We start from the raw sequence: 24267 nt of genomic DNA, 5'->3' as shown, positions 1-24267 counted from the left end.
TCATCAGACCAGAATATCTTGTTTCTCAAGGTCTGAGAGTCCTTTCAGTGACTTTTGGCAAACTCCAAGTGCTGCCATGAGCATTTTACTGAGGAGTGGCTTCCGTCTGGACACTACCATAAAGGCCTGATTGGTGGAGTGCTGCAGAGATGGTTGTCCTTCTGGAAGATTTTCCCATATCCACAGAGGAACTCTGGAGCTCTGTCAGAGTGACCATCGGGTTCTTGGTAATCTCCCTGACCAACGCCTTTCTCCCCCGATTGCTCAGTTTGTCCGGGCGGCCAGCTCTAGGAAGTCTTGGTGGTTCAAAACTTCTTCCATTTAAGAATGATGGGGGCCACTGTGTTCTTGGGAAACCTTTAATGCTGCAGAAATGTTTTGGTACCCTTCCTCAGATCTGTGCCTCATCACAATCCTGTCTCGGAGCTCTACGGACAATTCCTTCAACCTCATGGCTTGGTTTTTGCTCTGACATGCACTGTCAGCTGTGGGACCTTATATAGACAGGTGTGTGAATTTACCACAGATGGACTCCAATCAAGTTGTACAAACATCTCAAGGATGATCAATGGAAACAGGATACACCTGAACTCAATTTCGAGTCTCATAGCAAAGGGTCTGAATACTTTTGTAAATATGGTATTTCTGTTTTTTTTATGATTTATATCATCAATTTTAGAATAAGGCTGTGTGTGACTCTATTTATTAGTATAGCCTACATGGTGTATTTGACCAACATAAATTAACAAATGGCAAACATTTGCAGTCGTGTCATGAGAACAATTGAACCATGAAGTAAGCCCTCTTTTATTATTTGAAACTTTGTTTCTGTCTTCCTGTGTTTTCATTGTTGGTCAGTGCTTATAAGATTGTTGCAGTCTTTTTAACATTACATCATAAAACTGTTATATGGGTATGGCTTGTGAATTATTCATCTTAAACCAATAGCATGTCTTCTCAAAAGCAACACAAATAATATACATTTTTCTTTACAGAATATAACATTTGGTTTAAGGCTAACAGTGATTATAATCATCTATTATCTCAAAATGAAAATCCTGACTGAAAATCCATGAAAGATTGCGGTGAAAGAAAAACATTGATAAAGTGTTGGCACAGTTACTTTGAATAAGAAATATTGAGATGGTACAGATAGTACCGCATTGTAAAGCAGAGTGGAGGAGGACTGTGGAGAATGAATAGCTCTATCTCAGCATCTGGATCTCAGACTGAGGCACTGGAGGGATAGGAGACGTTGGAGGGTAGCTTCTCTCCACTTTCTTATGACACCAATGAGGGGAGAAAGGTGACCCTGGTTTACCAGAGAGGACTAAGGTCATACTGTAGGTCTTTGCTGAGGTGACAGGAATCTGAATGTTTTTCTCTTGGTGTGTAATATAGTCTATAGAGTAGGGCCAGGACGATACCAGTATCTCGAAGCGGATGAACTTCTTCAGGAAAACTGCCCTAATGTTGGAAACAAACATCATTATGTTGTCATCCAGAGTCCGATGTATATGTTTTCCATCTACAGCACACAATATTTTACATACAGTACAGCAGGTTTTTAAAGGACCAAAGAGAGATCTGCTTCATGTATTCATTTTTGCCATGGAAAGAATATTGCGATACTGGTATTGTCACACCCCTATTGTAGAGGTGGCTTTCATCTGAATCAGAAGTCCAATCAGCCAGCCTGTCTGTTGGAGCAGAGGTTTGTGGTTTGCCTCAGTTCGTGGGAGCAGGGTTCTGTGGTTGATCTCAGTACCCAGCAGCGTAGCCGCCTTTCCTGGGGTCGGATTCAGCATGGAGCCGGTCCCCCCAGCGCACCACTGCCTGAACCACAGCCCCTGTGGCTGTCAGGAACTCTGTCTCATGGTTCTTCAAAGCCAGACCTGCCATCACTTTCTGTAAGGAAAGCATACTCATTGTAACACTCCTTTTTATGCACTGTAGAGTATGTGAATTTAGTCATCTAACCCACCTCGTCAAATCCGGGCTCTCCCAGTGTGGTGTTTGGACTCAGCTGGTTGTGGATTCTGGGATCCGCCACAGCTTTCTTCAGGTCGTAGTTAAAGAACAGTGTGTTGAGAATCACCTGCAGAATGAACAGCCAACAATTCAGTCACAGACGACAACTTGGTAGAATGCAAAGAAAGTATTAGAGTACTTTCACACAGCGATGAAAGGGCATTGTAGCCTGATGTACCGTGGCAGTTGCCGTGGTGATCTTTGTTCCTCCTGAGCCCCCCACCACCATCTTGACATTGTTGCTCCTCTTGTCAAAGAGAATGGCTGGACACATAGAAGACAAGGGCCTCTTACCTGGGGAGAGATAACAAGGCAGTTAGGCCCATCCTTACTGACCATCAAGTATCAATTTCTAGCTATTAGAGCCGGGTGGTGAACTGAAAAGTGTGGCGTCTGTACAGATGTAGCCCTTACCTGGTCTGATGAAGTTGTTTGGTGAAGGAGGCACTCCAAAGCCATTGGTGATGAGAGGGGAGCTGAAGTCATCCATCTCATTGTTGAGGAGGATTCCTGTAGATCGTGACATGACTTTGGAGCCAAAACTAGGGAGGAAATGGAAAAGAATGATTATGAGGACTAGCTCCAGTTCATTTTTCTAATCAAATGTTTAACTGGGACATGATTCCTACAATTGGTTTATGGTGCTGGTGGCTGCCACTGCACTCCCGTCCTCTGCCACCACAGACAGATGTGCTGTCCCGTGGTTCTCGGGGACAAAGTACTCCGGCTCATAGTAGTTCATGTGATGGGTGGTATCATCTGTAATCTTCTGACGGAGGGCATCGGCAAAGTAATCTGAGGTCATGTTGCGGATGAGCTGAAGAGGCGAGGGGACAGGAGAATGAGTCTCAAATCAATGCCCAATAATAAAAATAAGCATTTAGAACAGTCTAGAATGATGAAGCTGTACTGGTTTGCATTTACAGAAATTTCAACATAGCAGCTGTACAAATAGTCTCTTGGCAGACAGAAGTCCATTTCAATCAATAATCCAATCAACTCTCTTATATGAGCATATTTAATAAAAGGGCTTACCAAGAAAACAGGATTGTAACATTAAGTCCATAATGTTGCTTCATCTGTGATTAGGCTATTAGCTGACAAAATGTAGCCTACATTAAAAGTGCAATACTTTTAATATAACCATGTGTTAGTCTGGGTTTTCAGTGAATTTACGTAAATCACGAAGCTCATCTGTGTTCCCTTTGGTGCAGGAATAGGGGTTAAACTATGATTTTTCATTGTCCTCGTTTCTATAATGTTGCCATGATTTTTTGTGTCTCTCTGCCGCTGTTTTCACAGACACCCAAATATCACCTTTGTTTATTTTGATATGGCCTATTAATCAACTAGACACCTGATATTTGTTACTATTATTTTGTGTTATTATTAGCCATTGACACTGTTATGTTTAATTTCACATTGTTGTGTCTCAATAGTTGGGTCAGTCACCTGTAACTGCTCATCCAATGGATTAAAGCTGAGAAAAATAAATCCCTGCCTTTTTTGTTGAGTGCTCCAACTCCTTTCTACTTCGAATTAGTCCTTTTGTAAGTTTTCCTTGGCAAGCCCTTTTGTTGGATTTTTTTTTTACATTGTTGCCAAGCATCCCTCTTACCTTTTATTTATTTGCTGTAGCTCGGAGGCCTACCTGAAATCATATCCATATTAACTGTCTCCAATGAACATGAACTTATTGACCCATGACATTGCAACACATACAGTACTATGAGCCGTTGATTGAATATGATCAGTAAGTGATTGAGAGAACTATTGAATATAAACTCTGGGGAAGATGGGGGTGAGACTTACATCAGAAATGCTGAGGAAGTTTGGATCTCCCAGCATGCTTCGCTTGGCATAAGCAAATCGGAAGGCCTCAACCATGCGGTGGTACGTGAGGATCTTCTTCTCAGTGCTGGAGACACTGTCTGAGGTGAAGTTGTATCCTGAAAACAGTAACCAGTTCAACCATGGCCACCATCTTTACATTTATTAAACAATAATACAGTACATTCAATTTGATCAGGTGAAGTTGACATTCAAAGTGTTTTACTCTCAATATAAAAGTTCTGTTCATTCTGTTTCCCAGTTCCAGACTATCAGTGTTAGAACTGTTTTAGCTCACAGCCATAGAGGAGGAGAGGATGGGAAAAAATGAAAGAGAACTGTAACCAAATGGAATTGTTTGATGAATTTCAGCTGACAGGCAGTAGCAGAAGTCATAGAGAACTGTCAGGATGAAGGGCTTGAGCGGGCCCAGGCATGCCAGTGTTATGTGATTCCCCCACCACTCGTCTGTGTCCAATTAGAGGTAAATTGGTCAGATTAGTGTTTGCGGTAGAGGCAGAGAGTCACTGTAAGTGGGGTGGCCAGGCAGAGGAGCCACAGGAAGAGACGGTTTAGTTTAATTAGGGAGTTTAAATACTCTGGAATAAAGTTTCCATCTAATCCCCTGACAGACACTGTCATATTATATAGCTACTGTACTGGGAACCAGCAGAGAGAGGGAGTCTGGAGGAAGTACTCTATTGACTAGATATCCAATAGACCCCGGGCATTAATGTGAAGCTGAAACAGAGCTGGGGATGAGAAGAAGAGATGTATTTCTACACCCCAATTACTGGTCAGTCAGCAGCACCACCACCGAACAGAAGGTGGTTATCTATCTGAATATGCATTGTCAAGAGAGAGACATGGAGCATACAGTAACAGGATGAGATAGACCAGGGCTGCTATAATGGTAATGAACAGTTCAGCATCATTTTCCGCAGTTAACAGTGCTGACGGAACACCAGGCCTGCAGAGCAGAGCGCCTCGGGTGTGATGGCTCAGAAAACAATTATCTTTGGTTCTTAATTACTCCTATCTTGAGCAGCTGCCACATCTCTAATACATTTGTACTGTGGCACGAGAGTGACAGGCTGTCCAAATGTGACTGCAATATTTTTTCCAAACCTCCTTAAATAGAACTGCCACAATTTGATGTTGAATACAACTCTGTGTCATCAGATTGAAGGCTTACCATTCAGGATGTTGAGCATGAGGGACAGGACAGGGCCACTGGCTGGGGCGTTGGGCACATACATGATGTACTCCCCCACATTAGCATTGAGAGGACTCTCATCCAAAAAAGGCTTGTAGTTCTTTAGGTCATCCAGTGTGATGATACCATCTGAAACACATACCGGTAAACAGACACTGTTTCTGTTAAGATGTTCAGCCAGCAGACCCTGAATGAAATTCAATCAAAATTGCGGTTTGTTAATATTTGGCAGATATAAGGGAGAAGCCAACCTGCTGACTGAATGTCCCTCACAAGGTTCTCTGCCAGTGGGCCTTCGTAAAAAGCATTAGGCCCCTCATTTGCTATTGTTTCATAGGTGTCAGCAAGTTTAGTAAAGGTGATGGTGTCGTTTTCCTTCAGGATGGCACCATTTTTGTCACAAAACACCTCACTTAAAGAGAGACCAAAAACAGAGATGTCAGAGACAACATATGAGACACTGAGCTCTCATGTTTGGGAATAAGGGCAACAATCATCTTAAAAGGGGAGTATCTCCTCGTGAAAACTTGACCCTCTGTACAGTAACTCAGATCATCACTCCATATTATGTCTCCCTTTTAGGCATTCTTACCATAAAGCTGTGTCACCAGTGATGGTTTTTCCGTTCTTGGAGATAGCAGTGGCCAATGCCCTGCCCAAAGGAAAGCCCTTCCGTGCCAACTGGATTGCAGGCTGGAACAGCTCTCTCCATGGCAATTTTCCATGGCGATTGTGTGCCAGCTCGTATCCACGGATCTCCCCTGGTATGGCGATGGACAACCCTCCTGCCAAACGTTACTGCCAAACATTACTGTCAAACGTTCCTGTACAACTCTTATCTCTGTATCTTTGACTCTATTGCAAGGCCATCACTCATCGTAAACGTATGCCTTTCATCCATTTTCTGGTGTTAGGTAACTGGTAAAACATTACCTTTCTTGGCTAACTGGGTGCTATTCCCAAACATGTTCTCTGTTGCGTTGGCGGGAGCCGTCTCCCTGGAATCAATGGTCTCTACCTTTCCTTTGAAGGAAGTCAAAATCATCTTTACAACGTCACACCAAGGTTTTACATTTCCTATTTTTAGTTCAGGCGTCATTGTTGGATTTGGTGACATCATTAAAGATAAATATGGTATACCAGTTTTGGCATCATAGATAGTGAAGAAGAGTCCTCCTCCAATGCCCATGCTGTGGGCGTTCATCAGCCCAACACACAGCAAGGCAGCAATAGATGCATCCACTGCAGAGCCACCTTTCTGCAATGTGTCTCTGAGATTTACAGACACACCCACGCAGAAAAAAGTTTATATTCAGTGGCCCTAGTTTGCATACAAATGCACTAGTTCATAAAGAAACAGCAGGCAGTTTACACAGACAGAATGAATTATCATGACAAAATGGGAAGGATTTGAGATGACGGATGAACATAAATAGACTCAGAAACAGGAGCATATTTGTATGTTCAGACCAAGAAAAACTTGAGCCTGGTTTCTGCTATTAGGCCTGCTTGGAACAGCATACTTTGAAACAGGTATGTTTGTGTCTGGATGTCTACAAAAACATTTACATGAGTAATTTGTTGGTGTGGAAATGTTTGAGACTGGTACTGTATATACTGTATGTGTTTGTGTGAGAGTTCTTACCTGCCGATTTCTGAGCATGGGCCAGCATCAGCTGCCACGGCAGCCCTGGAGTAGGAATGGTAATTTGAGGTCGACCTTCTCCCCAGCCCAAAGAATACACCCACAAACGTGCTCACTGCAGCCACCAGCAGCACCACCAGACCCATCACTATGGACGTATGGACCATATTTCTGTCAGGGAAACACAGGACATCATATTACAGTCAATCTCAATTGAAGGGAGTTATATAAACACATAAAAACACCCCCACACAAATGTACTCTCAAAATTGCAAAACACATGAGCAAAGGCAAAAGACAGTGCATCACAACTGTACAGTGTGAGTTGTTGATCAATTCTTACACTCTGTTCAAATATGAAACCATGCCATTACTACTCACCTCACTCCTCACTGACACAAATGACTGATGATTGGCTAAAATTCATTTATAATAATAAGATTGTGGTAGCTTTTTTTGTTGGACTTCAGTGCAGCTTTTGATATTATTGATCATAACCTATTGCTGAAAACACTTAAGTGTTATGGATTTACATCCTCTGCCTTATCATGGATTGAGAATTAACTATCTAACAGAGCACATAGGGTTTTCGTTAATGGAAGCCTCTCTAATGTAATTTCAGTTGAGTGTGGTGTACCGCATGGCAGCAGGCTTGGGCCATTATTGTTTTTCTGTTTTTACTAATGACCTTCTGCTGACCTTGAATAAAGCCAGTGTGTCTATGTACACTGACAACTTAACAGCATACATGTCGGCTACGACATTAAAATAAATAATTATTTAACTAAATATTTGATTAAATTTGATTCTGACCTTGGGCAATGCTAATAACAAGCTTTGACATAAAATAAGAAAGTTAAACATATTTATATTAAACAGTCACACAGATGTGCCATTGGTGAGAGGGTAGTCTCTACCTTTTAAAAGGAAGTTTTTTTTTTTATCTAGCTGGTTGGAAATTTAAATTCAGATAAGAGCCTTTTGATGTACTTAATGAGTATTTTCCAGAGATTTTTTTATATTTTTTAACCTTTATTTAACTAAGCAAGTCAGTTAAGAACAAATTCTTATTTACAAGAACGGCCTAGGAACAGTGGGTTAATTTCTTTGTTCAGGGACAGAACAACAGATTTTTACCTTGTCAGCTCGGGATTCGATCTAGCAACCTTTCGGTTACTGGCCCAACGCTCTAGCCACTAGGCTACCTGCCGCCACAGCTTGCACTGTACTGTATAGATATTGGACATACAGTGCATTCAGAAAGTATTCAGACCCTTCCCTTTATCCATATTTTGTTACGTTACAGCCTAATTCTAAAATGGATTAAATATTTTTTTCCCTCATCAATCTACACCCCATAAAGACAAAGCGAAACGTTTTTTATTTTATTTTTTTATTTTATACAGTAATTACATAAATATTCAGACACTGTGCTATGAGACTTGAAATTAACCTCATGTGCATCCTGTTTCCATTGGTCATCCTTGAGATGTTTCTACAACTTGATTGGAGTCCACCTGTGGAAACCAAGGTTGAACTCTTTTTCAATACTGCCAAGTGTCACATCTAGAGGAAACCTGGCACCATCCCTACGGTGAAGCATGGTGGTGGCAGCATTATGCTGTCGTGATGTTTTTCAGAGGAAGGCACTAGGAGTCTAGTCAGGATCGAGGTAAAGATAAACGAAACAAAGTACAGAGAGATCCTTGAATAAAACCTGCTCCAGAGTGCTCAGGACCTCAGACTGGGGTGAAGGTTCACCTTCCAACAGGACTACGACACTAAGCACACAGACAAGACAATGCAGGAGTGGCTTCAGGACAAGTCTCTGAATGTCCTTGAGTGACCCAGCCAGAGCCCGGACTTGAACCCGAACATCTCTGGAGAGGCCTGAAAATAGCTGTGCAGCGACGTTCCCCATGCAACCTGACAGAGCTTGAGAGGATCTGCAAAGAATAATAGGAGAAACTCCCCAAATACAGGTGTGCCAAGCTTGTAGCATCATACCCAAGAAGACTCTAGGCTGTAATCACTGCCAAAGGTGCTTCAACAAAGTACTGAGTAAAGGGTCTGAATACTTATGTAAATGTGATATTACATTATTGAATTTTTTTTACGTTTGCCACCATTTCTAAAAACCTGTTTTTTCATTTGTCATTATGGGTTATTGTGTGTAGATTGAAGAGGGAAAAAATGATTTAATCAATTTCAGAATAAGGCTGTAACGTAACAAAATGTGGAAAAAGTCAAGGGGTCTGAATACTTTTGGAATGCACTGTACAGTGCTGCATAGAGCTGCAACAATTTCTTGACGGCAGCAACTTCTTGATTTTAGGAGTCTTTACTTTAGTATCCGAAACCATCTCCAAATGAATTTCTTGGTGTTCCATACGTCAAAATCTTACAGTCCCCTCTTTGATGCTCTTTCCATGACAAAGACTGACCAGGTGAATCTAAGTGAAAGCTATGATCCCTTATTGATGTCACTTGTTAAATCCATTTCAAACACTGCAGATGAAGGGGACGAGACAGGTTAAAGAAGTATTTTCAAGCCTTGAGACAATTGAGACATGGATTGTGTATGTGTCATTCAGAGGGTGAAAAAGATGTGAGCACCTTTCAACAGGGTATGGTAATAGGTGCCAGGCACACCAGTTTGATTGTGTCAAGAACTGCAACGCTGCTGGGGTTTTCAATCTCAACACTTTCCCATGTGCATCTAGAATGGTCCACCATCCAAAGGACATCCAGGCAACTTGACACAACTGTGGGAAGTATTGGAGTCAACATAGGCCAGCATCCCTGTGGAACGCTTTTGACACCTTGAGAGTCCATGCCCCGACAAATTGAGGAAGGTGTTTTGTACACTTCGTGTAAGTAATAACAGCAGAGAGAATAAGTAGGCCAAAGTAAAATGAGAAAAAACAGGCACTCTTCAAGTGTGACTATTACAAATCCACCAGTCATAACCCACACTATACAAGACTGACCAACAAGAGACTAGATTATAAAAAATTAAGAATAGCTTTGTTCTGTGCCCATTCAGTAACACATCTATTTTTTGGTGTGGTTTATTGTGTTTCTCTTTGTGTTTGAAGAAGCACTTTCGAATTGCGAATAAAAACATTTTTATTGATTTATATTATTTGAATTAGCAGCATGTGATAAGCATTTTTCTTTATTTTAATTTTATAAGCAACATGTAATAAACAACATTTATGGGGAATATCTGTGTCTGTGTTGAATACAGAGCAGATTTGATACTTTAACAACAACAGTCGATGAAAATGATATGCTCTTTATCGCTGAATCAACACCCCAGTGTGTCAGCACCCTAGTGTGTCACATTCATCAGTAGATACTAGCACCAGGTGTAGGTGAGCTACTGTTGAATATAGAATGATAAATTCACATACAGACACATCTCAGCTTCAGTGGGCAACACTGAACAGTCACCCACGCACCAAACTGCCCATCTAGTGTTGCCAAAAGATATGACCCGTTCTAGCTGACCATAACTCTCTCACCATTGCACATGATCACAACTCACATACACAACCCCCATAGTTAAATACTGTCATCTACAATGCTTTAAATAACATAGAAACACATTATGTTTTCAAAACCTTTTTATTTTACAAATGTCATATCACAAGCTACCAATTACCCATCATTGTTAAGGAACAATATTTCCACTGAGATGTAGACTTTTTACAAGGACTGACTGACACTATTAGCTATTTAGTTAAGGACATTTGGTAAATATATTGACACTGAATAATTTATTGACTTGACTGTTTCCCAGTAACAGAGAGACCTGTTAATTGTTAGAAAAGCGCAGACGTGTTGCCTGCATCAAATCCTACCTCACTGCAGAACTGTAGCTACAATATATGTGAGCACACTGTAATGCAGCACATCCCTCTCTGTGAAGCTTGTGCTGCCTGCGGCCAACAAAATTAAACCAGCAACACAAAAGACTGGAATTTCTCAGCCAGATAATACCTCCCTTCAGTGCTATGTATTTACTGCCATGCAAATTCCTCAGCCTTCAAAGCAACAGCGTTCAATGCGTGTAACATCTCTGGACACTTCCTTTAGCTTATGCAGCACAGGTGCAGTTGATGAAAATACACAAACCAATCAGACTGAATTATTCCCTGTCCTCACTCTTTAAAGCATTTTTGTTGTTGTTGTTGTTGCAAAGATTGAGCTATCCATCACCCAAATAGTAAAAGATCAGATCCTTCTCTTACCTTGGTGTCTCTCAGGCCTCTGGAACAGACTGGTTGCCAGTGGGTTTCTCACAGTCCTCTGAGCAAGTTTGAGCAGTACATAGCACCATGTAGGCAATAGCTCTCAATGTGTAACTATTACAATGCCATTAAACATTAACCTACGCCTCCATAAAAGCACCTCATCGGTGGTACTGTGGCAAAAGCAGACAGGAACATTCAGAAAACATAAAAATAAGACCCACCTCTCTTATGAGGGAATTCATTTACAAATTAACATCAACATAAAACCATCTAAGATGTCGTTTTGTTGCCCCAGAGACTGGATGTCTGACCAATAGGACAAATTATCTCTTTAACAAATAGACTGCTCTTGTGCATAGCTACCCACATGAAAGATTAACCACATGAAGCAAAATGGTTGTTGGAGATGAATTCAAACAGGTTAACTGCCATGATTTGAATGTGTAATGTGCTTCTAGAAGCACTATCTTTTAGCACATTACCAATGCAGCATTCTACCACATGAAAAGGCATAGCAGTGTGGTACAATGCTTGTAGATCTCTTCTCTTATAGTTTTTTTCTGAGAACAACACAGCTGGATTGGTTTTAATGTTTAAGTTCAATGGGTGCAACAAAGGTTGAGATGGTATAAAAATCTTTAATAACACTCCTATATTGCTGAGTTTTATAGATTCTTCATTTTATTCATTCGAGAGTGACATGACATCACCTCATTTCACAACAGAATTGTGGTTTTATTTCTTCTTGACACGTAGAATATATTATACAGTAACTGCGCAATTGATTTTCTCTTTAGGTTTAACTCGCCTATTAAATGTGATTACCAATAGTTAGTTAAATTCATTTACTTTTACATATTGACTGCATGGGAGTCTCATTCCCAGCCTGATTCACGGCTCATAATAAACATTCATTTATATTATGTGAGTATGTAATACTCTGGAAATACCCAGATAGCTAAATAAAAACGTTGGTGAGAAAGAGAGTGAGCTAGAGAGAGAGAAAGAATCTGAAAAAAATATGCATTGTAGGTCTGCAAGACAATATATAAAAAACGGAGAACGGAGAATGGAGCGGAAGACACATTTTCGATTTGGGTTATTTGGTAACCCAGCGCTGGGTAAATTATGGACAGAACACACTCTGGTTATTTTTATGTGTTGGGGTTGCTTGGATTACCCAAACGGTTAATTTAAAACCAACAGGTTTTTTTTTTACCATCAGTTTTTTTTTACCATCAGTCGACCCAAGCAGCTAGGTCTTTTTTAATGTAATCAACGGTTATTTCAGGGGGCATGGCCTAATAGGGGCGAGGCTTTCACATTATTATTTTTGGCCACCCGTAAGAGTAAATGTCATTCCTGTTAATCATTTTGAAGGTGCTACATGTAGAATCTCTGTTAATTTCTCCCCTTTATGGAAGCTAGGTGAATTGCAACAGCACTAGGCTACTTTCAAAACAAATCTCCCCCTAGTACGCATCCCATTTCCCCGTAACATAGTGGAGACTCATGCTTGAGCCTTTTACTTTCGGTTTTGTTCCACCAGCATCAAACAGCTGTTAAAACTATATTTGTTGTTATTGAAAATATATTTCACAGCTATTTAGATGATACAATGATTCCCTACACTATTCAGTGATTGTTTTCTCACCAGGAAATTAGTGATTTCTACATTGGACACTCAACCTAATTTCCACTGGATAACACAGCCACAAAGTCAAAACAGCTTTCCCATTTTTACAACAGATGCCGTGCCGGCGGGAGAAATCAATAGGCAAATATCACAACCAATCACAACACTGGCAGGTAAGTAATACCGTGAAACACTATAATTCCACTGTTATTGCAGATATATTATGGACATTTTCTGAAAATACAATGCAAAATGTAATATATCCTATATGTAGCACCTTTAAGTTTGTACAATGCAAATTTCAATTTTCCTTTAATATTTTTGCACATAACATATTATAATATAACATTCATAACATTATTATTTACATATCCCAACATTGGGATATGCATAGGCTCCTGGGGCCCGATTCAGAATTAGGAAACGTACGCATTTCCTATTCACTTCTTTCCTAAGCACTTCTCAGTAGTTGGTATTCAGACTTACCTTAGGCAGGTGCGTAATGGGCTTTGCAGACATGGTTCCCTTGCGTGCGCTGAATAAACCCTCCCACTTGCTGGCCAACAGATTTTCTTGTGGAGTTTTTATTCAATAGGGTTTTCACAACATTTATCTAAAGCCATCCCTTTGAATTTGGTGTACCTTTAATTAGAATTTTCTCACCAGACTCACTAGAATATATGGAGAGAACGGTTCAGAATTCAAGGATCAGTGAAAGAAAGCCATCTAAATGTATGCATATTCGTCTCCGTTTCAGCATTTCAGCATTTGGGCAAATTTCAGGGTTAGGGAAGTTAGTATGAATCATAAAATAATTGTTTGGAGAGCCTTTGCTAATGACATATATTGATGAATCAAATATATTGATGAATCAAATATACAGTGGTTTGATTCATCTTGAAAGTTGCCATATTCAAGTTTAATCCATTAAATATTGTAAGGTGGAAAAAAGAGTACAATAGGGGTTTATCCATAGTCCTATAAATCTGGTGTCCTGTGTGATTTTATGTATGCTCCCTCCAATTCTCCCATCTCTCTCTCTCTCTCTCTCCCGGAGGACCTGAGCCCCAGGACCATGCTTCAGGACTACCTGAACTGACGACTCTTGGCTGTCCCCGTCCCCAGTCCACCTGGTCATGCTGCTTTCTGCTGTTCGAAACCTGCTGTTTCGACCCTCACTCTCTCTCTCTCTTCTCCCCCACACCTGCTGTCTCGACCTCTGAATGCTCAGCTATGAAAGCAAAATGGCATTTATTCCTGAGGTGCTGCCCTGTCACACCTTCTATAAGCGCTGTGATTATTATTTGACCCTGCTGGTCATCTATGAACGTTTGAACATCTAGAAGAACAATCTGGCCTTAATGGCCATGTACTCTTATACTCTCCACCCGGCACAGCCAGAAGAGGATTGTGATACACTACCGGTCAAAAGTTTTAAAACACATACTCATTCAATAATTTTTCTTTATTTTTACTATTTTCTACATTGTAGAATAATAGTGAAGACATCAAAACTATGAAATAACACATATGGAATCATGTAGTAACCAAAAAAGTGCTCAACAAATCAAAATATATTTTATATTTGAGGTTCTTGAAATATCCACCCTTTGTCTTGATGACAGCTTTGCATACTCTTGTCATTCTCTCAACCAGCTTCACCTGGAATGCTTTTCCAACAATCTTGAAGGAGTTCCCACATATGCTGAGCACATGTTGGCTGCTTTTCCTTCACTCTGCGGTTAGACTCATTCTAAACCATCTCAATTTGGTTGAGGTCAGGGAATTGTGGAGGCCAGGTCATCTGAACTCCAGGTCATCTACGCTCCATCACTCTCCTTCTTGGCAAAATAGCCCTTACACAGCCTGGAGGTGTGTTGAGTCATTGTCCTGTTGAAAAACAAATGATAGTCCCACTAAATCCAAACCAGATGGGATGGCATATGAATTCTAAATAAATCACAGACAGTGTCACCAGCAAAGCACCCCACACAATAACACCTCCTCCTCCATGCGTTACGGTGGGAAATTCACACCAACCAAAAATCTTACATTTGGACTCCAGACCAAAGGACAAATTTCCTCCGGTCTAATGTCCGTTGATCGTGTTTCTTGGCTCAAGCAAGTCTCTTCTTATTATTGGTGTCCTTTAGTAGTGTTTTCTTTGCAGAAACTCGACCATGAAGGCCTGATTCACAAGGTCTCCTCTGAACAGTTGATGTTGAGATGTGTCTGTTACTTGAACTCTTTGAAGCATTTATTTGGGCTGCAATTTCTGAGGCTGGTAACTCAAATGAAGTTTTCCTCTGCAGCAGAGGTAACTCTGGGTCTTCCATTCCTGTGGCGTTCCTCTTGAGAGACAGTTTCGTCATAGCGCTTATTGGTTTTTGCGACCTTCATGTCTTAAAGTAATGATGGACTGTCATTTCTCTTTGCTTATTTGAGCTGTTCTTGCCATAATGAAGCTGGTTGAGAGAATGCCAAGAGTGTGAAAAGCTGTCATCAAGGCAAAGGGTGAATATTTGAAGAATCTCAAATATAGCATATATTTTGATTTGTTTAACACTTTTGTGGTTACTACATGATTCCATATGTGTAATTTCATAGTTTTTATGTCTTCACTATTGTTCTACAATGTAGAAAAGAGTAAAATAAAGAAACCCTTGAATGAGTAGGTGTTCTAAAACTTTTGACCGGTAGCGTATCTAAAACCCCATAGAGCAAGAGAGCAAGCAATACAAATGTAGAAGCACGGTGGCTAGGAAAAACTCCCTAGAAAGGCAGGAACCTAGGAAGAAACCTAGAGAGGAATCAGGCTCTGAAGTCAACCCTCAGGGTTCCACTCTGTTACTTCCTAGGTTCTGTCTTTTCCAGGGAGTTTTTCCTAGCCACCATGCTTCTGCACTGCTTGCTCTCTGGGGTTTTAGGTTTTGTTTCTGTTTAAGCACTTTGTGACAACTGCTGATTTAAAAAACGGCTTTATAATACATTGGATTGATTGGTTGATTGAGGACCCCCTACCGTTGAAATAGTCATGATTCCACAAGCCTCTCGTTGTCACATCCTGACCATAGAAAGCTCGTATTTTTCTATGGTAGAGTAGGTCAGGGTGTGACTGGGAGGTTTTGTCTAGTTTCATTTTTCTATGTTGTGTTCTAGTTTCTTTTTTCTATGTTGGGGTTTTCATATGATTCCCAAATGAAGGAGACCAAGGCGCAGCGTGGGTATCGTTCCACATCTTTATTTATATGTCAAACTATGCAAGACATACAATAAACTATAAACAAAACAACAAACCGTGACGAAGAGGTGCAACATGCACAAACTCAAAATAATCTCCCACAAACACAAGTGGGAAAAACAAACTTAAATATGATCCCCAATTAGAGGCAGCTGGTCATTGTTGTCTCTAATTGGGGATCGTATTTAAGTAGTTGTTTTTCACACTTGTGTTTGTGGGAGATTATTTTGAGTTAGTGCATGTTGCACCTCTTCGTCACGGTTTGTTGTTTTGTTTTTAGTTTATTGTATGTCTTGCATAGTTTCACATATAAATAAAGATGTGGAACGATACCCACACTGCGCCTTTGTCTCCTTCATATGACGAACGTGACACTCGTTCACATGTCATTCCCCATAAAGGGCTTATTGGAACTGTCATTTGTTATTGAGACTTGTAAAAGCGTGCTTTAAACAATGTACATTTGTTGATTGCTAGGCCTACAAATATGATTATTTCTTGGTACATTTGACGAGATTGTGAACGACTCTTGGCGGAATGCATTGCATGACTGCTATGAGGGTGATAAGCACAATATCGTTGGTGAACTGCAGCACCCCAAACAATTTGTTCTCGAGTTCGAGTTTCTTGAGCAAAGGCTGTGTAGGTTTAGGTTCTAGAAAGCTGTGTCCATCATAACGTTCAATAATCAATTAATTGCATTCATTCTTGCACAATGCGATCAATTATCAACCCAGAGCTTGAAGAAGTATCATGTGTAAATATTGAACAATCCAGGTACGAATTTAGAGATTTACCCAGAAAGACTCACAGTTGTAATCGCTGCCAAAGGTGATTCTAACATGTATTATGAACTGGGTGGTTCGAGCCCTGAATGCTGATTGGCTGACAGCCGTGGCATATCAGACCGTATACCACGGTTATGACAAAACATATTTTGTTACTGCTATAATTACGTTGGTAAACAGTTTATAATAGCAATAAGTCACCTCTGTGGTTTGTGGTATATGGCCAGTATACCAGGGCTAAGGGCCGTATCCAGGCACTTCGCATTGGGTCGTGCGTAAGAACAGCCTTTAGCCGTGGTATACTGGCCTTATACCATTATTGCTTAATTGACTCAGGGGTGTGCATACTTAAGCAAATGAGATATTTCTGTATTTCCTTTTCAATACATTTGCAAAAATGTCTAAAAACATGTTTTCACTTTGTCATTATAGGGTATTGTGTGTAGATGTGTGAGAAAAAAGATTGAATACATTTTTAATTCAGGCTGTAACACAACAGAATGTGGAATAAGTCAAGGGGTATGAATACTTTCTGAAGGCACTGTATGACAAGACAGTTGACCGTCAGAGTACGTCTCCACAGAGGAGCATGTATAGACATAGACAAGTTAGCTAACATCACGAAAATGATGAGTGTGCTGCAATGGGTGTTGTTGTGATTCTGGATGGCCAGATAGCTACTGTTGCAACAATGCCAAGAATCTGCCATGCAGGGAATCGTAGGAGGCTCGTTTCAGCAAGTTTTATTTTGTCTTGATACCATGTCTTATTTTGAGGTGTTTCGTATGTGATAATATGGCAAAAATTCGCTAGCTAGCTAACCAACAACTGTAACGATGTATTTGAGACAAGTTCTCATTGTGCAAATGTATTTATGTTTTCAATAAATATTGGAGACGAAGTATAGTTTACATGTTGTCAACAATCTAAACCAATTATGTCTTTTTTGCCCCATAGTTGCGCACGCGTCGGTTTTGTTGCTAAACAACCTGTCAATTAATCCTGCTGTAGAATTCATTGCAGCCAAGCAGGTCAAACGAAGGACTGAACGAGTCCCTCAGAAAACCGAATCACGCCTCTCAGTCACTAAAAAGAGTCGTTCAAAAAGAAGAAATCGTTCTCGACCTACACATCACTACTCAATAACCCAGCATCAATAACCTAGCACCCAGCATCAATAACCCAGCACTCTTTAAAGAAAACAGCCCAACTAAGTGAGCCAAAGCCTGCAACCCAGCAGTTGGGTCAACCAAACAACCAAGCATTTTTGTGTGTACAAAATGTAAAAGCATTGAGTCAGGTCTCTCAAATCGAGTTAGTACATCGTGAGCTAAACAACAAAATTAGCCTTGGACCTGCAAGAAGAGAGAGTAATCGCGCGACTCTGATCTGGGCAGCGTGGGTTCTGATTGGACGCAAAGACCACGAGCTCCGTGTGATGTTGTATTACTGCACGAGCTCTGCTGTAGCAGTGCGTGGTTATTACTGCAAGACGATGGAAACTATTTGAAGACGAATTGCGAATAGAAAGCTATGCAATACTGACGGTGTAGAATTCATTGCAGCCAAGCAGGTCAAACGAATATAATAGATAATATAGTAATTTATCAACCTCCGCTCATATCTTCTCCCTTTGTTTTCATACTGTAAAGATAAAAGTACATGCGTGCGTTACTCAATTTCCAAGTTTAGGCTACTGTGCAACTGTTATGGCTACATTCTGCCAAACGTTAATGTTACATAGTGTCAAGGAGACGTTGTTTAAGTGAAACATTATTCTGTGAAGTAATGGGTTCTAAGTTGACCAGGCAGAGTAGTCTGGACCAAATAGAAACCACATTTTCCAAGAGGAGACGCCAGCGGCATGACAGCTCCAGAGAAACCGAGAGGAGTGGAGGCAATGGTGGCGGAGAGTTCTTGTTTACATCCCTGATTCTAAAGTCCGACAAGCTTCCAGGGATGCTGCGAAAAACCAACCACAGCCCCTACGTGAGACGGGTGGCATGGATCCGGGAAATACAGAAGCTTATCCGAGAAGAGAAACAAGAACAAGCAGTCGAAGTGCTCAAATTGCTAAGAAAGGTAAGAGAGTATGTTTAACATTGAATATTAACTTCTCAACTTCATAAGACGTGCCCTCTGTAAGTCACCTACTGCACCTGCAGAATGTGATGCTGTTTGTTCAGCAGTATCCACAGGTTGTCACTCAAGTCAGTGCCTGATAAATTATTACAAATGTACTGGTAAAAATGCTGCATCTAGTATTAGTATTAGATTATTATACTCTAGGTTTGATTTTACGTTAGGCTGGGTTCCTTCTTATTTTGGGGTTTCCCGTCTAACATTATTTACTGTACGTCTTTAAATGTTTTGGTTCATTTCATTGTCAACCTTTATTAAGTGTCTTAGCTTTATAGTTTACTTTGCTCAAGGGAACAATTATTCAGTGGCTTGGCCTTTATATAATCTCAGAGCAAAGGTGTAACTGCTTTGTCAGATTGCTAACCTCAGGCTCAGGTACAGTGCCTTCAGAAAGTATCAATTTAAAAAAAATGTGTAATTTAGTAGATGCTCTCATTCACACTGGTTGACTTTTTCCACATTTTGTTGTGTTACAGCCTGAATTTAAAATGGATTAAATTCAGATTTTTGGTCACTGGCCTAAACACAATACCCCATAATGTCAAAGTGGAATTATGTTTTTCTGAATTTTTACTAATTAAAAACGAAAAGCTGAAATGTCTTGAGTCAATGAGTGTTCAACCCCTTTGTTATGGCAAGCCTAAATCAATTCAGGAGTAAAGATTAGCTTAAGTCACATAAATTGCATGGACTCACTGAAAAACAGCTTCTATCTCAATGCCATCAGACTGCTAAATAGCCATTACCTTAGAGGCTGCTGCCCTATATACATAGACATGGAATCACTAGTCACTTTAATGTTTACATACTGATTTACTCATTTCATATGTATATACTGTATTCTATTCTACTGTATTTTAGTCAATGCCACGCCGACATTGCGCATAATATTTTATATATTTCTTAATTCCATTATTTTACTTTTAGATGTGTGTATTGTTGTGAATTGTTAGATATGACTGCACTGTTGGAGCTAGGAACACAAGCATTTCGCTACACCCGCAATAACATCTGCTAAATTAGTGTATGTGACCAATAACATTTGATTTGTGTGCAATAGTGTTTAACATGATTTCTGAATGACTACGTCATCTCTGTACCCCACACATACACATCTTGAAGCTCCCTCACTTGAGCAGTGAATTTCAAACAGATTCAACCACAAAGACCAGGGAGGTCGCAAAGGGCACCTATTGGTAGATGGGTAAAAAAAACAGACATTGAATATCCCTTTGAGCATGGTGAAGTTATTAGTTACACTTTGGATGGTGTATTAATACACGCAGTCACTAAAGATACAGGCGTCCTTCCTAACTCAGTTGCCGGAGTGGGAGTGGAAGGAAACTACTCAGCGATTTCACCATGAGCCCAATGGTGACTTTAAAACAGTTACAGAATTGAATGGCTGTGAAAGGAGAAAACTGAGGATGGAGCAAGAACATTGTAGTTACTAACCTAATTGACCGAGTGAAAAGGAGGAAGCCTGTACAGAATACAATTTTTCCAAAACATGCATCCTGTTTGCAACAAGGCACTAAAGAAATACTGCAAAAAATGTGGCAAAGCAATTCACTTTTTTGGCCTGAATACAAAGTGTTATGTTTGAGGCAAATCCAATACATTACTGAGTATCACTCAGCATACTGGTGGCTGCATCATGTTATCTGTATTCTTGTAATCATTAAGGACTGGTGAGTTGGAGGATAAAAAAGAAACGTAATGGAGCTAAGCACAGGCAAAATCCTAGAGGAAAACCTGGTTCAGTGTAATGTCGACGCAGGGAGTCAGGTGTAGTTAGTGAGTTTAATATGAATGAACATAGAACGATACAAAACAAGAGACACATCTGACAAGGAAACACAACCAATAATGCCTGATGGGAAATAAGACGGAGTGCTATTATATAGGGGGAGTACTATTATATGGGGGGAGTACTCAGGGAAGTGATAAAGTCAAGGTGTGCCTGATGAGGCGCAGGTGTGCATAATGAAGGGTTGCCAGGACCGGTGGTTTGTACCGACGCACGGCTCCAGGAGGACAGCCCTGAGGGAGAGGAGCGGGCCGGATGATGTTGGGATCTATAATGTTGTCCACGGAGCCAACACCGCTCCTCTGGACCATACCCATCCCAGTCCACCAGGTACTGGAGTCGTCCCCCACAACATCTGGAGTCCAGGAGGGATCTGACGGCATAGGCGGGACCTCCCTCGATGTCCAGCGGAGGGGTGTCTTGGGGGACGGCCTCAGCCAGGGGACCAGGAACCATCGGCCTGAGGAGAGAAACATGAAAGGAAGGTGAGATCCCATACTCAGTGGGGAGCTGTAATCTGTATGGCACCTCATTGAACCTCTGGAGGACCTTGAACAGCCCCACAAACCGGGGGCTCAGCTTCTTGCAGGGCAGGCGAAGTGGGAAGTTCCTGGTGGAGAGCCAGACGCGATCACCAGGATGGAACACGGGCGCCTCACTGCGGTGGCGATCAGCCTGCTCCTTCTGGCGGCAGACGGAGCGCTAGAGCCTCACGTGGACATCACTCCACACACCCTCTGCGCACTGGAACCATTCGTCCACCGCAGGGGCTTTGGTCTGGTGTCCATGGAGCCAGGGCTGGATAATAACCCAGGACACACCAGCTCCTGGTTCATCCTCTTCATCTGCTTGTTGGAATGAGGCCGGTACCCGGAAGTGAGGCTGACCATGACACCCAGTTTTTCCATACCCGTGATGTGAATTGGGGGCCACGGTCGGAGACGATGTCCTCCGAAAGGCCATAGTACCGGAACACCTGCTGAAACAGTGCCTCAGCTACCTGAGAGCAGTAGGGAGACTAGAAGAATGAGGATGACTTTGTGCGTGGGTGCAGTGATGAGGAAGGGAAGGCTTTCCTGGTGCCACAGTGTGGTGCTGTGATGGGTGTGACATTTCTGGATCCCAGTGCTCGACCATCCAACGCTTGAACCGGAAATTGAGAGAACAGCGGGTATGAGGGGGATGTTAAGTGAGGAGGCAAGGGCCTGGTCAATGAAATTCTCTGTGGCACTGGAGTCCACTAGAGCAGTAGATACAACATATGAGGGACAGCCAGCTAGTGATATTGATACTAGAAAGGGGTTGGCGGAAAGTGAGGATGGTGGAATATTCACGCCAAACCCAGGAGAGGGATGATCACGGGACCATCCCTCTGCTCTTGTGGACCCCAGGTTGGGACATATCGGACACGGCTGAAGCTGGTGCCCCTCTTGTCCGCAATAGGAACAGAGCCCCAACTGTCTCTGGCAGAATCGCTCAGCCGCGGGGAGGCACGTGGCCCCTACCTCCATAGGTTCAGGCTCTGACTCAGATTGGTCAACGAAGGAGGCAGAGCGGTGATGGTGGTTCCGACGCTCCCGCAGAAGGTTATCCAGATGGATGGCCATCACGATATCACAAATGCGTTCAAGAGAGTGTCATCTTGGCACGCCAACTCCGTCTGGATCTCCTCGTGCAATCCTCTTTGGAATAGGGTGCGGAGCGCTGGCTCATTCCATCCACTGGATGCTGCCGCTGTCCTGAAGGTGAGGGCGTACTCCGCAGCGGTCTGGCCTTCCTGCCATAGGCGGAGTAAGCGCTCACCTCCATCTCTGGTGGATGGTCAAAGACCCTCCTGAACAGAGCCATGAACCCTTCATAGAAATCCAGCTACTCCTCTCCTTTCTCCCAGATGGCCGTAGCCCACTCCAACTCACGTCCAGTCAGCAGGAAAATAACCATGGCAACCTTGGACCTCTCGGCGGTAGGGGCTCCCATCTGAAGAGCGGAAATAGAGGGAGCACTGGAGTAGGAAGCCACGGCATTTTGATGGAGTCGTATTTGTCCGGGAGGGACAAACTGACCTCGCTGACCTAGACGGACTGCTGGATGGGCTGGGATGCTGGCTCGAATCATAAGAAAGAATCATCCGCCCGAGGGAGGTGACGCCCTTTGGGCAACGTCGAGACATTGAAGAACACGGAGGATCTCATCCATAGCTGTCCCCATTTGAGCCAGCTGGTCGTGGTGTTGGCGAAGTATGTCTCCCTGGTCGCTGACCGTCTGGAAGATGCCTTGATCAACTACAACTTCAATGTGGTGAGGCATTATTCTGTAACATTGATGCAGGGAGTCAGGAAGCAGGTGCAGTTAGTGAGTTTAATATGAACGAACATAGAATACAAAACAAGAGACACGTCTGACAAGGAAACATAAGCAATAACACCTGAGAGAGAGAGAGATAGATAGAGATATATATATATATATATATATAGGGAGTAATCACGGAAGTGATAAGGTCCAGGTGTGCCTGATGATGAGGTGCAGGTATGCGTAATGAAGGGTTGCCAGGACCAGCGGTTAGTAAACCAACGACGTCAAATGCCCGTGGGGAGGAGCAGGAGTAGATGTGACTGTCATGACGTTGCCCTCTTTGAGTACAGGGAGGACAGTTGACCCCCTCCCCCTTGCACCATCCCCAACCTACCTTCCCCCACCCAGGCCCTGTGTGAAGGGGTGGTAAAATTCTAGAGGAGAATCTCCTGCCGCATGGCCCAGTTGAGACAGAGGGGTTTCAGAGAGACTCAGGAAATTCTTCCAACTCACAGAATTGGGGAACCGAATGACATTTATGTTCTGGAGAAGGTATAAAAGATTGGTGAAGAATCCAGCTACGAACTGGTCCGCTTGGTACAATTTTGTGATACTCAGAAGAGACAATATAGCCATATTACCATAATACTGTTTATATAATAGCCTCAGCTATGGGACATGCATCTAAATGGTTGTATACAATTTATTAATATGGATAAAGCTATTTGTAATACGTTGAGATGCTATGTACTGATGTTAATGTGATAGAATGTATTTCTGTTCAAAGCTTAAATCAGTCATCGGCACGCCCCCAGGGACACAGACAGGACCAGGCGTCATGTGACAAGCCTGTTCTATGTTCACGTATAAAACCCCACCCTGATTTACTTTCTTCAGACCAGCTTACCTCAGAAGAGAGAGCCAAGGTTTGACCATCCAATTCCTCTACTGAAAGTTAACAATACCACATGGTTAAACTTTTAGACTATCGAGACCGACAGAATAATAACAAGTCTTTGATATTAATTAATAGTCTGCAGCTAGAAATTATATCATTGAACGCAAAGACCGACGAAACATCCATTCTATAACGACATTAATGAATGTCGCTTTGAAAGATCCATTCTAACCGAGAGAGAGAGAGAGAGAGAGAGAGAGAACAGGACAAAAACTCTCCAACAAGGATCCCGACGACACACTGGGCGTAAATATATATTGATTGCAATTGTTCCCGAATGAGTGAGCGTTCATGTGCAAAGGATTAGCATATCAATTGTTAATATTTATCAACTCTGTAGTGTCTTCTCAGCTGCCCTTTATTTAACAGGCCGCCATGCCTGTTTAGCCCACTAGGGCACATTCCTCTACCATTTCTTT

General features: G+C 41.9%; 2 protein-coding genes across 2 annotated transcripts in view; one reads left to right on the top strand and one right to left on the bottom strand.

The window, feature by feature from the left end:
* Positions 1 to 778: 778 nt before the first annotated feature.
* ggt1b (gamma-glutamyltransferase 1b) lies at positions 779 to 11022 on the bottom strand. The gene is made up of 13 exons (NM_001140249.1): positions 10979 to 11022; positions 6723 to 6893; positions 6218 to 6348; positions 6011 to 6100; positions 5670 to 5862; positions 5329 to 5489; positions 5057 to 5206; positions 3844 to 3980; positions 2661 to 2848; positions 2446 to 2573; positions 2210 to 2325; positions 1985 to 2098; positions 779 to 1908 (listed from the first exon to the last, which is right to left on the bottom strand). The coding sequence occupies exons 2-13, from the start codon at positions 6887 to 6889 to the stop codon at positions 1762 to 1764; spliced, it is 1722 nt and encodes a 573-aa protein (NP_001133721.1). The 5' UTR covers positions 6890 to 6893; positions 10979 to 11022; the 3' UTR covers positions 779 to 1761.
* A 6822-nt stretch (positions 11023 to 17844) lies between these two features.
* lrrc75bb (leucine rich repeat containing 75Bb) overlaps positions 17845 to 24267 on the top strand; it is a 50767-nt gene continuing 44344 nt past the window's right edge. The window contains exon 1 of the mRNA XM_014130883.3: positions 17845 to 18728. Within this exon, the coding sequence (XP_013986358.1) occupies positions 18435 to 18728 (294 nt within the window). The 5' untranslated portion in view covers positions 17845 to 18434. The remainder of the gene's footprint in view (positions 18729 to 24267) is intronic.

Source organism: Salmo salar, chromosome 01 (assembly GCF_965601325.2).
Source record: "Salmo salar chromosome 01, fSalSal1, whole genome shotgun sequence".
Lineage (NCBI taxonomy): Eukaryota > Metazoa > Chordata > Actinopteri > Salmoniformes > Salmonidae > Salmo > Salmo salar.
This window is presented reverse-complemented; position numbering and strand designations above follow the sequence as displayed.